The 13,200-nt window shown below is 39.5% G+C and overlaps 1 protein-coding gene across 1 annotated transcript in view; it reads right to left on the minus strand.

The window, feature by feature from the left end:
• Positions 1–12,893, minus strand: part of KIF14 (kinesin family member 14) — an 80,117-nt gene extending 67,224 nt beyond the window's left edge. The window contains exons 1-4 of the mRNA XM_050961494.1: positions 12,735–12,893; positions 7,116–8,405; positions 6,067–6,321; positions 2,715–2,802 (exon numbers count right to left, since the gene is read on the minus strand). Of these exons, the coding sequence (XP_050817451.1) occupies positions 2,715–2,802; positions 6,067–6,321; positions 7,116–8,272 (1,500 nt within the window). The 5' untranslated portion in view covers positions 8,273–8,405; positions 12,735–12,893. The remainder of the gene's footprint in view (positions 1–2,714; positions 2,803–6,066; positions 6,322–7,115; positions 8,406–12,734) is intronic.
• Between the last annotated feature and the right edge of the window lie 307 nt (positions 12,894–13,200).

Here is a 13,200-nt window from a genome sequence, read left to right on the forward strand (position 1 = left end):
CCTCCATGTGTCTATCTGTGCTTTGGGACCCTACTTTTTGCTACTTTTCCTTTGGAAAATGAATCCAGGCTTGAGGGTCTACAGACTTTATGGAATGTTCTTCTAACTGTGGATTCAGTAGATCAACTAAAAGTAAGTGCTTGTCTAAACACAAAAGTTACACAATACAAACATGCTTTAGTCTTTCCCTTCTTAAAAAAACCAAACACCTTTAATCCCACTTGTCTTTCCAACTCCCACTCCTTTCATCCGTAAATTCATTTAACAAACTATCTACAATCACTGTCTGGAGTTCCTTTTCTCCAATTCAGTCCTACACCACCTTCAATCTAGCTTCTGCCTTCTATACTCCGCTGACCTTGCTCTCGCCAAAGTCTCCAGTTACCTCCTCTTAGCCAAAGCTCAGAATCAGTACACCATCCTCATTCTCCTTGACCTGTTAGCTGACTTTGATATAGTCAACCAGGTTCTTCTTGAAGTCTTGTCCTGCGTTGGCTTCTCTGAAACTTTACTCTCCCTGTTATTCTCCTACCTCTCTATTTGCTCCTTCTGTGTGTTCTTTGGAGGATGCCCCTCATTCCTCCCTTCCAATTTTCTGTGTTCCATTGTCCAAAGATCCAGGGGTTTGGGTCTTTGATCACTTTTGTAACCAATTGGTTAGGATATTATTCTCATACCTCCCTAGGAAAGGGGGTGTAAGGGCTTGGGGGGAAGAAGAACTCCAAGTGGTCCTTTCTCTGTTTCCTGTTAAATCATTTGGTGGTAGCAGAGTACCAGGTTTTAACCTAAGCTGGTAGGAATAAGCTTAGGGTGCTTTCATGTGGGTCCCCACATCTGTAACCCTAGAGTTCAGAGTGGGGAAGGAACCCTGACAGTCTGATATCTCCTCATGAATATCCAGCTGTCAGACCAAGTTCAACATGGCTAAACAAAGCTCTTATTCTCAATCACTGTAGACAACACCACCATCCTGCCTGTCCTATCAATCAGGCCATGCCCCAGGTGTCATCTTCAACTTGGACCTCTCTCAGGTCTTCACAACCAGGCTATGTCTCAATCTTGCCAATTCTTTCTGCATAACACCTCAAAGGTATAGCCTCTCATCTATCCACAAAGCTAAAATTCTTATCCAGGCTGTCATCTCACATCTCAATTAGTACATCCTTTTCTCTGGATATGACAAATGCAATCTAGCCCCACTGATATCCATTTAGAATTCTGCTGCAAATATCACTATCCTAGCTCAGCATTTTGATGCTGTCACCTCTCTTTTTACACCCCTCCACTGTCTTCCCCTCTCCTCTATCACATCAAACATAAGCTACTTGTTTTCACTTTGAAGGCCCTTCACAGCCAACTCACCCCCATCCGCAAAGCTACCTAATTATCCTCCTTGAAATACCTCCTTTAAATGCTCTTTTGTCTTGGTACCTACAAAAATTTTGACAATAGTTAAGATGCTGGTGTACCAAGACCACTGCCTATCATTCTGACCAGTATTGTCTTCACTGTTTCCTTGTACTCTTCTGCTAGTATGTCTATATCCATCGGATGTCTTATATTTAGGTTGCAAGCTCTCTGTCTTTATGTTTTGCATCTGCACAGGCCCTCGCACAATGCTCCATAACTAGGGCCCCCAGGCACTATGATAATACAAATAGTGAAAGTGGTACAACCCCATTAGCGAGAATGCAATTATATCGTACAGCTACTCCCATATGGTAAGGGGAATAAGCTATACTCCAGTATGAGACACCTTTACACTGATCTAACTGCATCCACTCTAGGAGTTGTGTCAGTATAACTATTTTTGTAAAAGAGTCACATACACCAATACAAAAATTGTGTAGCGATCAGGCCTAAAAGATTGTTCTTAAGTAATTCTGGAGCTTTACATGAACTAAAAGATGACTTCACAATCATTTTAATATAACCAGAGACAGTTCATCTAATTGTTCAAACTTGGGTTCTTTTTCATATTATGCTTACCCGTGTTTATCCCAAAAGTAATTGTTGTAATAATTTTAATGAAGAAGGGCTTACATTCATTAAGTTAGGAAAGGATTGCACATACCCTAGTAAGAAAACTGAGGTCTTGACATTAAATAAGCTGTGCTCTGAGTAAACAGAAAGGCTGCTATACAGTGCAGACTTGTCCAATAGTAAGACATTGCCAAGACTAAGGAGAGGGAAACCCAGAATAACCACTGCCATTTACACTGGGGATCTCTTAAATCTCTCAAAATTTCAAAATCAGAAAAGTTTAGAGGACGGGTGGTTGTTTTTAAATAGAGTAAAAATAGCTACCATCAGGCAGGTTTTATTTAATTATTGAGTTTCATTTGTATACAGCACCACCAGATGTGCTAGGATTTTTATTTACCCTTCTTTCTGTAAATTTTTATCTTTTAAACACAAAAAGTATATATTAAAAAAACCACATAGCCTTTTGGAACAGCACCAAGAGTATGTACATACCTCTTTTTGTATTACTCCTAATACGGGACTATAGCACAATATATTATTTGGATTGTCTAGAGAACGTTGCTTGTCAGTTCTAGCAAAAATAAAATTTAAAGCAGCAGCAGAGTACAGAAACTAGGAGGAAGTAAAATAGCACTAAAGAGTAGAATGACAGAAATATCAAAATCCTTGATAACAATATACCTTAATTCAGTACAGCCACAACAGAAATAAGCTTTCTGACACAATACCTGCTGTGTGTCCATTTGTGCTATTTGAGTAAAAAGATCTTCACAAAATCTTGGAATTATTCCTAGTTCTTCACCAAATCCCATCATCCTGTAATTACAAAAGAATGTGTACACCAAGGGTTGGCAACCTTTCAGAAGTTGTGTGCCGAGTCATCATTTATTCACTTTAATTTAAGGTTTTGCGTGCCAGTAACCCATTTTTAGAAGATCTCTTTCTGTAAGTCTATCATATATAACTAAACTATTGTTGTACGTAAAGTAAATAAGGCTTTTAAAATGTTTAAGAAGCTTCGTTTAAAATTAAATTAAAATGCAGAGCCCACCGGATTGGTGGCCAGGACCTGGGCAGTGTGAGTGCCACTGAAAATCAGCTTGCGTGCTGCCTTCGGCACCCGTGCCATAGGTTGTCTTCCCCTGGTGTACGTACACACACACACACGTACATGTATTTGTAGTTTTTTAGAAGATGTTTACATTTATCTGCCTAATGTAAATATTAATCATGTTGCAGTTAAGACCAGATAGAACTTAGATAATGTTTTGACTTCAAGGTCCCAGAGACACAGACAAGGTTTTCATCTTGAGGCTAAAAGACCAAAACCATCAAGACACTTGATCACGGCCTTGGAAAACCAAAAGACTATTCACGCTTGATCTTAGCTCACAGAGAGCCGAGAAGCAATTTACAGTTCAAATCTCAAATGCATTTCTAAATTATGCAAATACTTAATTATAGAAATAAATCAGAGACATGTAAGGATCAGGAAAAAAGTTATCAATACCTGACCTGGTGTATACAAACCAATTTATCCTCAGATTCCAAATTGATGTTTATGGGCCTCCCTTTCAAGTCCTGTCTACCAGTCCAACTTCTTGAATTCATTACTACTAATTTTATGAAAAACTCATACTTAAACACATTTCAAACTATACCAACATTTATTTAAAAAAAAAATAAGGCATAGAGGCCAATTCACTTGAAGACCACCAGTTTGTTCGAAAATAGATCTGGCATAATTGTTCCTGTACTAATCACCTCATTAGCTCCAGTTTGTACCCCTCTTGATTTGAGTTTTGCATCTTTAGTTCAATTTAATTTCAGTTTCTATTCAAAAAAATAGACATTAAGTCAGCTGGTAAATGTTTACATTAATAGCTGCAGTAGTATAAAGAAATCTGTGCTGAAACTATAATCCCAACACAGTACTAATTTATTTCAAACCTTAAAACGCTGTAAAATGTGACCTAGTTTAACATGAAAATGAGTACTGTCCTCTTCATTCTCCTCCCCTACACAGCTACTGAAAAACTTGTTTTAAAAAAATCATATAGAATAGCCATTGTTCAAGTAGGAAGTACAGTGTCTTATGTACTTCTAGTAAAGAGCTATGCAATCATAAATTAATCAAAGCCCTGCACAAGTGTTGTGCCAACATCTGAGAACTGTGAAGCTGAGTAAAGAGAGGTACAAATCAATGTTTGCCAGAGAGAAAAATGACAAAGTTGGGATAGAACAAGTCATTTTCAAGCTTTTAAGAAGGCTGCTACAAATATGACAATTTTATACTATAGAAAGTATTGAATGTGTGTTTTAGTCCACCTTTACTAAATACTTCATGTCAAAATTAGGATTTCAAAAGAATGACAAAAATTTAAAAAAAATACACTGTCTAAATATTTTCAGTTACAACTTTTGCAAATAACTGCTCAAGATAATTACAACAAGAAAAGTTTAGAGGAAAAATTATCTCCCCCCCACCCCATTTCTTTATTTGTGCATTTGGCAGTACTTTGCATATAGTCACTTTTACTCTTTCCTTGTAGTCCATTTCCCTTGATTGATGTGTGGGTGTTGGGAGAAGAATCAGTTGTTAAAGACACCAGAGCCTCTACTGTAGATGCAGCATGTGCCAACAGTAGTAATTTTTTTGCATATACACCGAGTTGCATCTACACCGTGGGTTTGCCGGGCTAAGAGTGTAGAAAAACAAAAAACAGTCCCTAGCCAATATAACTGTGTTGCCAAAACTTTGCATAGACTAAGACCAGGTCTACACTAAAAGTTTAGGTGACCTAATCCCCATTATAGACAGTGCTAGGTCAACAGAAGAATTCTTCTGTTCACCAAGCTATCATCTTTTGGGGAGGTCGATCAACTGCAGTGACCGGAGAACCCCTCCCATCGCTGTAGCAAGTGTCCACACTGAAGTACTATAGTGGTGCAGTTGCAGCATTTCTAGTGAAGACAGCCTAATGTTTGACTGTAAAACCACAAAAATGCGCTGAGGAAGTCAGTGGGAGATACATATGTGAAAAAAAATTTTTAATTGACTAGATTTCAAGCTGAAAATGTCTTTTTATAATAAAATTCCCATTGACTTTCTTTAGATTAAATATTTGACGGGGATTGTTTTTAAAAAGACTAGGATCATCTCAAAACATTCCTTCCTTTCATTCCTGAGAAATTATAGCCATAACTATTTCTGCTTATAGGGCTTCTTTAATAAAGCACCATATTCACTAGCATGTCAATTTCACCAAACAGTGACAAACTGCAACAAACAAAAAGCGTGGGATTTTCAGAAGCGCTCAGCCTTAACCTTAAGCTAAAAGTTCCCATTAACTTCACTAGAAGCCAAGTTACTACGTAAAGAAGAATTTTTTGTCATTCGAGGCATTTCTGGACAAAAGCCTATGTGGGTTTGATAAAGCTGCCTGCCAAATGCTATTCATATCCTCTAGGCACATTGATACATGTTTGATTTTATTACAAATATGCAACACTGGAATTCAAATCAAAGATCCTTAGAAGACATACATTTAAGAACATAAGTATGGCCCTACTGTGTCAGACCAAAGGTTCATCTAGCTCAGTATCCTGTCTTCCGACAGTAGCCAGTGCCAGGTGCCCCAGAGGGAATGAACAGAACAGGTAATCATCAAGTGATTCATCCCCTGTCGCTCATTCCCAGCTTCTGGCAAACATTTGTAACTGCTTTTAAGATAACATTTTTTTCAGTATGGTTTTCTCAATATTGCCCAGCCAAACAAGGTTAATTCTACTTTAGCTGAAGCCAGTGCCTCAGACTTGAATTCATTAGATCAAACAATGGAAGTAGCATAGCCCTTGATATAATAGCATAATAATGTATTCAATTAATAGTATTTGCCCAGCTCTGATTGTCTTAATTTCTATTAAAAGAATTACATTTAAAGCAGATTTTCAAAAGCTTAACAAGTCAGTCATTTACAAGCCTATTTAAATTAGGTCTCTTTCAGCAAATCCAGGTGACTTATAAATTCAGCTCCAAAAGAAACATTTCCAAATTATAACATTTACAATGAAACTTACGTATATGATTTTCCAGAACCAGTCTGTCCATAAGCAAAAAGACAGGTATTGTATCCCTCAAAAGCTCTTTCTAGAAGGGGTACTGCCAATGCCTTATATATCGTCTCCTGGCTGGCAAAGTTAGGATGACAGTGGTCAAAAGACCAGAACGAAAAGTCATAAATGAAGTCGTATACTTGTTTTGTTTCTGGATGTTGCACAATTGTCTCCAGGCCACTCATGGAGACCACCTGGAACGCTTTTTCTTTTCTCTCTCTGAATAAGACACAAAAACAAACTTTACAAATAACTTTGCTTTTAATGTTTCATTTATGTTATGGTGGTCAACTCAATCACATTTTGTGATCAATAATTTTCTTAAGAGCCAAGGTGTTTTACATTTATGTAGAACATCATCATCTAATAAAGAACAGCTTAATTTTGCAGAAAAAAAAATAAACTTAAGGCTAGGATGGGAAACCACTGGTAGAAAATAGGTCACTGCTCCATGTAAAAGACTTAACTACATTAACATGCTTCTTAATGCTTTTTTCTTTATTTAGAAAGAAATCAGATCTTGTCATATACATATGTCAAGAGAATGAACATCTTTAATAGAATGACCATGCTGCCTACTTGATATATATATAAAAAATGTTTATGATACCACACATTTAATTCAGCTCAGTGTATAAAATAGACCTACACCAAAATGAAAAGTTGACTCTGAAATAAAGCTGAAGATTTTTAATATGGTCAAATAAAATACTTGCTATATCCTTTTTAATCATGCACTGTAACTCTTTGCCTAGACGACCAACTGAAATGATTCAGGAAACATTAGCAATTAAACATTACTAACAAACAAATTAAAAATTATATTACATTGCTTCTACCAAGATAATAACGTCATGAGTCTGACGAAAGCTCATGCTCCAATTACTTCTGTTAGTCTATAAGGTGCCACCGGACTCTGTTGCTTTTTACAAGATAACGATTCTGTTGAACATATACTGTAGAAACTATTTTAAACTGTTTAAATCAATCTCTGAAAACAGTTGATTACTAACCTGTCACTGAAGGGCCTTACTCGCACAGCCACGGTCACTTTACTGTTTTCTACTTTGAGAGCATTTTCCTCTATGCAAGTGTTCTGAGCTACAGTTTCAACTTTAAGTGCAGCAGGTGGCATAAATATTTGACTCCCTTCTGCCCTGGCACTTCTATGTATGGACAAAGAGCTGGATGCATGGGTGTTCTTTTTCTGTAAAACTTGAAGACAAGGTGTCCTGTTCTTAAGAATAGACATAGCTGGACTTTTGGCATCCTGAAGAGTGCCACACATTGGTGAAGCTTTTGTTCCGTCTGTTGTACCACCTTTCCTAGGTGTTCTTTGTTTTTCCAAACTGCCATATTTAGCAACTGAATTTTGTATCCTTTCCTTTCCAGTCAGTTCATTAAAATTATCTTTTTCATTCAGCTTTACCCCTGGAGTCCTGTTAACAAGTTTTGTTGCTATTAAATGTGCTGATCTAGGAACGTCATTTTGAATTTTGGCATCAGCAATAGTTGCCCTATATTTCAAACATTTACTATTCCCATTTCCACTTGAACCATTAAGATTAGCAAAGGAATCTTTATTTTTCAGATCAGAGCATCTCTTTTCATTCATCTGACCTTCAACTAACTGAGTACTAGATTTAATGTAATGGGTGTTATTAGTACTAATGCCTGGTGGAAATCCATTTTTGTTGTTTGTCTGTGCAACAACAGAACCTCTATTTTCTATCCCAGGTTCACTGTTCTTATTTGTTTTATGTTTCTCTATTGATCCAGTCCCCAAACATCGCTTCAGGGTAAGTCTTCCATCTGTTTGGGTACTTTCAATGTCTTGTGCTGTGTTCTCCTCCAACTGTTTATCAATAGAAGGGGGTATTCTGCTTGCTCCAGTTCTTCTCTGGAGAGTTAACCTACCTTCGGGTTTAAAGGTAACTGAAGTATCACCTGCATTTTTACAGGCAGAAATCACATAGGTCCTATTTATTTCTTTGGTCTTAGTCAGAGAAAGAGACAATGAATTATCTTTTTCATCTTCTGGTACCTGTGATTTAAGCTGCTGTCCAAACCTGTTGCTTTTAGGAGAGGTATTTTGTGGAGGATTTTTTTGGAAAGAAGAAACACCAAGCACCTCAGTGTGGTTTCTAGTAGGAACTGCGTATATAGGCATTTTGGCTTCAAGCACGTTTTAATTTTAGGATTTAAAATATACAACCAAAGCTTCTCCTGAGAGATTAAACTTGATTTTTTAATTTTATCTTCTCTACAATCGAGTGAGCCACCATCCAGCTTTTACATGGAATCTGTAAAAGTAAAGCAAACATATTTATTTTCATCCTGAAGAATGTGAGTTATTTTTACTACAATGTATTCAAGTCCTGTGTTGGGAAATATATATTCAGTCTGATGTTTAAAGTAAATGATATCCCCCTTCTACCTCTGTCATAGTATAATTCCCAAATCTGAACCTTAGCGTCCAAAATATGGGTACTAGCATGAATTTTCCTAAACTTCATTACCAGCTTAGATCTGATAGGCTGCCACCAATCAGGACTTAGGTAGAGCACCTGATAGACTCTGGTCTCCCCAAACCCTTGACTGGGAACCCCCAAGACCCAGATTCCTTGAGTCTCACAACAAAGGGGAATGAACCATTTCCCTTCCCCCTCCTTCCTTCCTCCCAGCTCTTTCCCGCCCTGGGTACACTAGGAGACCACCGTGATTCAACTCCTTGAATCACCCCTTCCCCCTCCCTTCTTCCCCGGAGAGAGATACAGAGATAAACGCAGAGAGCATGTTTTTCTTCCCTCCTCCCTTTCCTTTCTCCCACCAATTCCCTGGTGAGTGCAGACTCCCTTCCCTGGAGTTTTACAAAAGATAACCAAAAAATCAAGTAGATTCTAAAAAAGAGGAAAACTTTAATAAAAGAAGAAAAAACATAAAAACTGTTTCTGTAATCAAGATGGTAAATATACAGGGTTTTTACAGCTTATAGACAATAGAAAGAAGCTTTCTCCAGCAGAAACACAATTTAAGCTACTTCCAGCAAGTACACATCTGTAAATAAGAAAAACAAATTAAAAGACTATAACCGCCTTTTTTTCTTACTCACTATTCTGAATAGATAAGAGACTGTAGCAGGGAGATTGGCAGAAACCTGGTTGCACCTCTAGTCCCGTCCAGGACCCCGAGAGAACAACCCACAAACCCAAAACCCACAAACAAAGGCTTCCCTCCACCTAGATTTGAAAGTATCTTGTTTCCTGATTGGTTCTCTGGTCAGGTGTCTGGGTCCCTGTTTGTTAACCCTTTACAGGTAAAAGAGACATTAACCCTTAACTATCAGTTTATGACAACCTCACACACATTTGATTAAAATGCTACTGGCCACAACATTGCACCTCACCCTGTTGGATGCAGGTTTGGCCACAGTGAGTCACACATTTGTGACCAATTGTGATTTTTGCAATTCATGTCTAAGAGAATGTCTACACTGCAGTTGGAGTTATGATTTGAAGCTCACGTAGGCATTCCTGTATCAGCTTTAATCTAGCTCAGTGGTTCTCAGCCAGGGGTCCATGTGCCCCTGGGAGTATGCAGAGATCTTCCAGGGGGGTATATCAACTCATCTAGATATTTGCCTAGTTTTACAACCAGCTACATAAAAACCACTAGCGAAGTCAGTACAAACTAAACTTTCATACAAATGACTTGTTTCTACTGTTCTATATACTATAAACTGAAATGTAAGTACAATATTTATATTCCAAATTATTTATTTTATAATTATATGGTAAAAAGGAGAAAGTAAGCAATTTTTCAGTAATCATGTGCTAAGACACTTCATATTTTTAGATCTGATTTTGTAAGCAAGGAGGTTTTAAGTGAGGTGTAACAAATCAGATACCTGAATGTGGTACAGTTGTCTGGAAAGGTTGAGAACTACTGATCTAACTAGTTGGCTAAAAATAGCAGGGAAGATGCAATGATGCAGGCTTCAATGCAGGCTAGGAACACAAGTAGGTACCCAGGGTTCTGGGCAGGTTTAGACAGCCCATTCTGAAGCCTATGACACCACTTCTTCACAGCTGTTCTTGGCCATGTTAGCTAGATTAAAGCTATTGTGGGTATGACTACATGAGCTACAATCACACCTCTAACAGTAGGGTAGATGTATTCCAAAAATTAAGCACAGATCCTAAAGAAGCTCCAGATGGTACAAAATGCAGTAATCCAACTTAGTAACATTGGTCATCATGGGCGTGTCACCCCATTGCTCTACTCTCTACACCAGTTCCCAGTTGAAGAAAATCCAATTCAAGGGCTCTTCTCCTGATATTCAAAGTCCTCCATGGAATTACCTCTAGCTACCTAAGAAACTGCCTCTCCTGCTACCATGATGATTTCCCACATCTAAATTCCACTGGAACCATGAAAGTATCAATCAAAAGGAGAAAGCCTGTGAATGTAGGAAGCAGATCTTTTACAGGAACTATACCTAGACTGAAATTCACAAACAGAAAAATTAAGAATCACTAGTAACTACACTATGTTCAGAATCAAATGAAGAACTCATCTATATAGTTTATTTCCCCCTCCCTATATCCCCCCCCCCCACACACACAACAGAGAAGAAAAAAAACAAACTTTCACTAATCAAGCTATTTCTCCTAGGATGCCAAAGGGAGAAATTTCTTGTGTTTTATATTTTTTAAGACTCAGGAGGCACTCAAGCACTAGTGTTGGGCTCCATGATACAAGTCTCCACATAGATTTGACAGATGAGACACATTCAGATGTGTATCACTCCTGACTATGCAACATTTTAGGTGTGATATGAGTATACAGTGCCTTTGATCATCCAGATCTATCACCTGGAATTTCAAGAAGGCCCAACAATCTTAGGGGCCCAACTGCCATTAAAAGTCAATATGAGCTGGATGCCTAACTCCCTTAGGTCCCTTTGAAAATTGCAGACATTTTACACAGCATCACAGGCCAAAGAGTATTTTATCCACATGTATTTTGTATTCTATCTAAATATATTGCTAATATATCTTTGAGGTGGATGGGCTGCATACAGAGAGTGCGGAAGGTTGACATGACAGCAGGGAGCCACGTGTTAGTTAAGACTAAAAAGTTTAAAGTCTATCCATTTTTAACTTTTTTTTGTTTTTGGATTTGATAGTGAGAAAAAGCTTAATTTTCTTCCTATAGTTAATTTCTTTCTCCAGTTCTGCACTTTTCATAATTACAGGGCAGTTTATATAGCTCAAATGCTGAAAAGAGAGCAAAATACAAAAACTAAGCCTATTAGCCAGCCATCAGTTTGATGTAAGAAACTACTTCTACATTATTTGGAGTTTGCACAAAGAGATTCGGGAGTGTTCCCTTTGAGCAATGATTTATGTTACATGCTTTTGGGTCATTTACTACTATGGTCTCTAAATTATCCTTATCTCATTTTGATTTGGATTTAAAAATGCTTAAGACTGAAGATACATTATCTTTCTTGTTCATATATAGTTGTAATTTGTAACTACTTAAGGAATAGTACTTCTGCAGCAAGATTAATCTCTCAGTTTATAGCTGCCTTCATTTTATGAATTTTTGAAAGTAATAAAGAAAATATACATTTATAACTGAACTCTGTTTAGACATAAAATCCAAGTGTTCAAAATTAGGTTAAAGCTTAGAGAGATCAATGAGCTATTATTCTACCCACCAAACCATTCTCTTCAGAAAAAGCCGGTCAGATAATTTGTTACGATTTTTTTGATAATCACACACTTTTATGCCACAAATGCAGTGGTGCAAGTCTATGAACTATCCCCAGTACTAGTACTCATTTAGTAAAGATACAATGTTTGGCCAGGACATGTCAAAAGTACCGTATTTCCCCAAATGTAATTTTAACAAAATAAAGATCCCACTACTGGCAACAGATGTAATACTCTGTTGGCTGAGTGCACTTGGCTTGGGAAGGCAAGGCAAGGCCACGATCCCTTCCTCCCTTCACAGCTGTCTCAATGTAGTCAACATCTTTCTTGCATTCCTGTTTTTCCGAATAGGGTAACCCATTATCCAACTGTATTGAGAGGCACTGCGAGATCTGAGGTGGGTCCGTTTGGAGCCTTCTTTTAGAAGGCAGAGCTCCCTGGAAGGGCAGGTCCCAAGGCAGCAGTTCAGGGCTGACCCCAGCCACTTGCAGATGCTGCGGCTAAAGGGGATTAACGGGGTGTCCTGTGCACTGAGCGCGGGCTCGGCAAAGCAGGGCCCCACCAGGACCTTCCTCGAGGCCGTTGCCCTGCACCTGGCTGGGTGCGTCAGGGAGCAGTTAGCAAGGCCCTGCCTCAGGGCAACGAGCCCCGGCCCGAGGCATTCAAAGCGGGCACGAATGGCCGTACTTTCCCTGAGCAACGGGGGTGGGGCGGGGAATCTATTCCATTAACAGCCTCGTAGCCCCCTCATCGCTGGAGAGGGACGCGGCTTGGGAAGGTGGAGGAAGAACTAACAGCCCCCAGGGGGACCCCACCTCCGGGGACCAATGTGGAGCGGGGGAAGAACGAGAGCACGGCACTTCCATTGAGAAACTAGCCCACCCCCGGGCTCCGCGCAGCGACCTCACTTACCTGCCCCCAAGCAAGCGCACCAGCGACCGCCGCCCTCCAGCGCCGTTCGAATACGCCGCGCAGCCCACGATTGGCTACAGCACTGGTTGCGTCATACGCCGCACGGGCGGGGCGGGTCCTAGGCGCTGTCTGGGGAACGGTCTTCCCTGAGCGGCGTGGTTGTTTATGCTCTGGTCTGGGGGGCTCATAGCCGCCCCCAATGAGGGAGGCTCCCCAGGTCGCCAGAGCCCGTCCCCAGGGAATTCCCCCGCTCTTCCCAAGGGGAGACCCTGGTATTGTGGCAAAATGACCTGGCGCTGAAGCAATTGGGAGAAGGGTCCCCACCCGAAAGCCGTTTGGGAGGTGGGAGAAGGTTCCCCTCCTGAAAGCGTCCCTGTCTTACTTGGCTCCTATCACCTCTCCCATCCACCTTGCTCAGCACCATTTTCAACTACTCACAGAATGTTGGCACCTTCTTCCATGCTGC

This window comes from Gopherus flavomarginatus, chromosome 7 (assembly GCF_025201925.1).
Source record: "Gopherus flavomarginatus isolate rGopFla2 chromosome 7, rGopFla2.mat.asm, whole genome shotgun sequence".
Lineage (NCBI taxonomy): Eukaryota > Metazoa > Chordata > Testudines > Testudinidae > Gopherus > Gopherus flavomarginatus.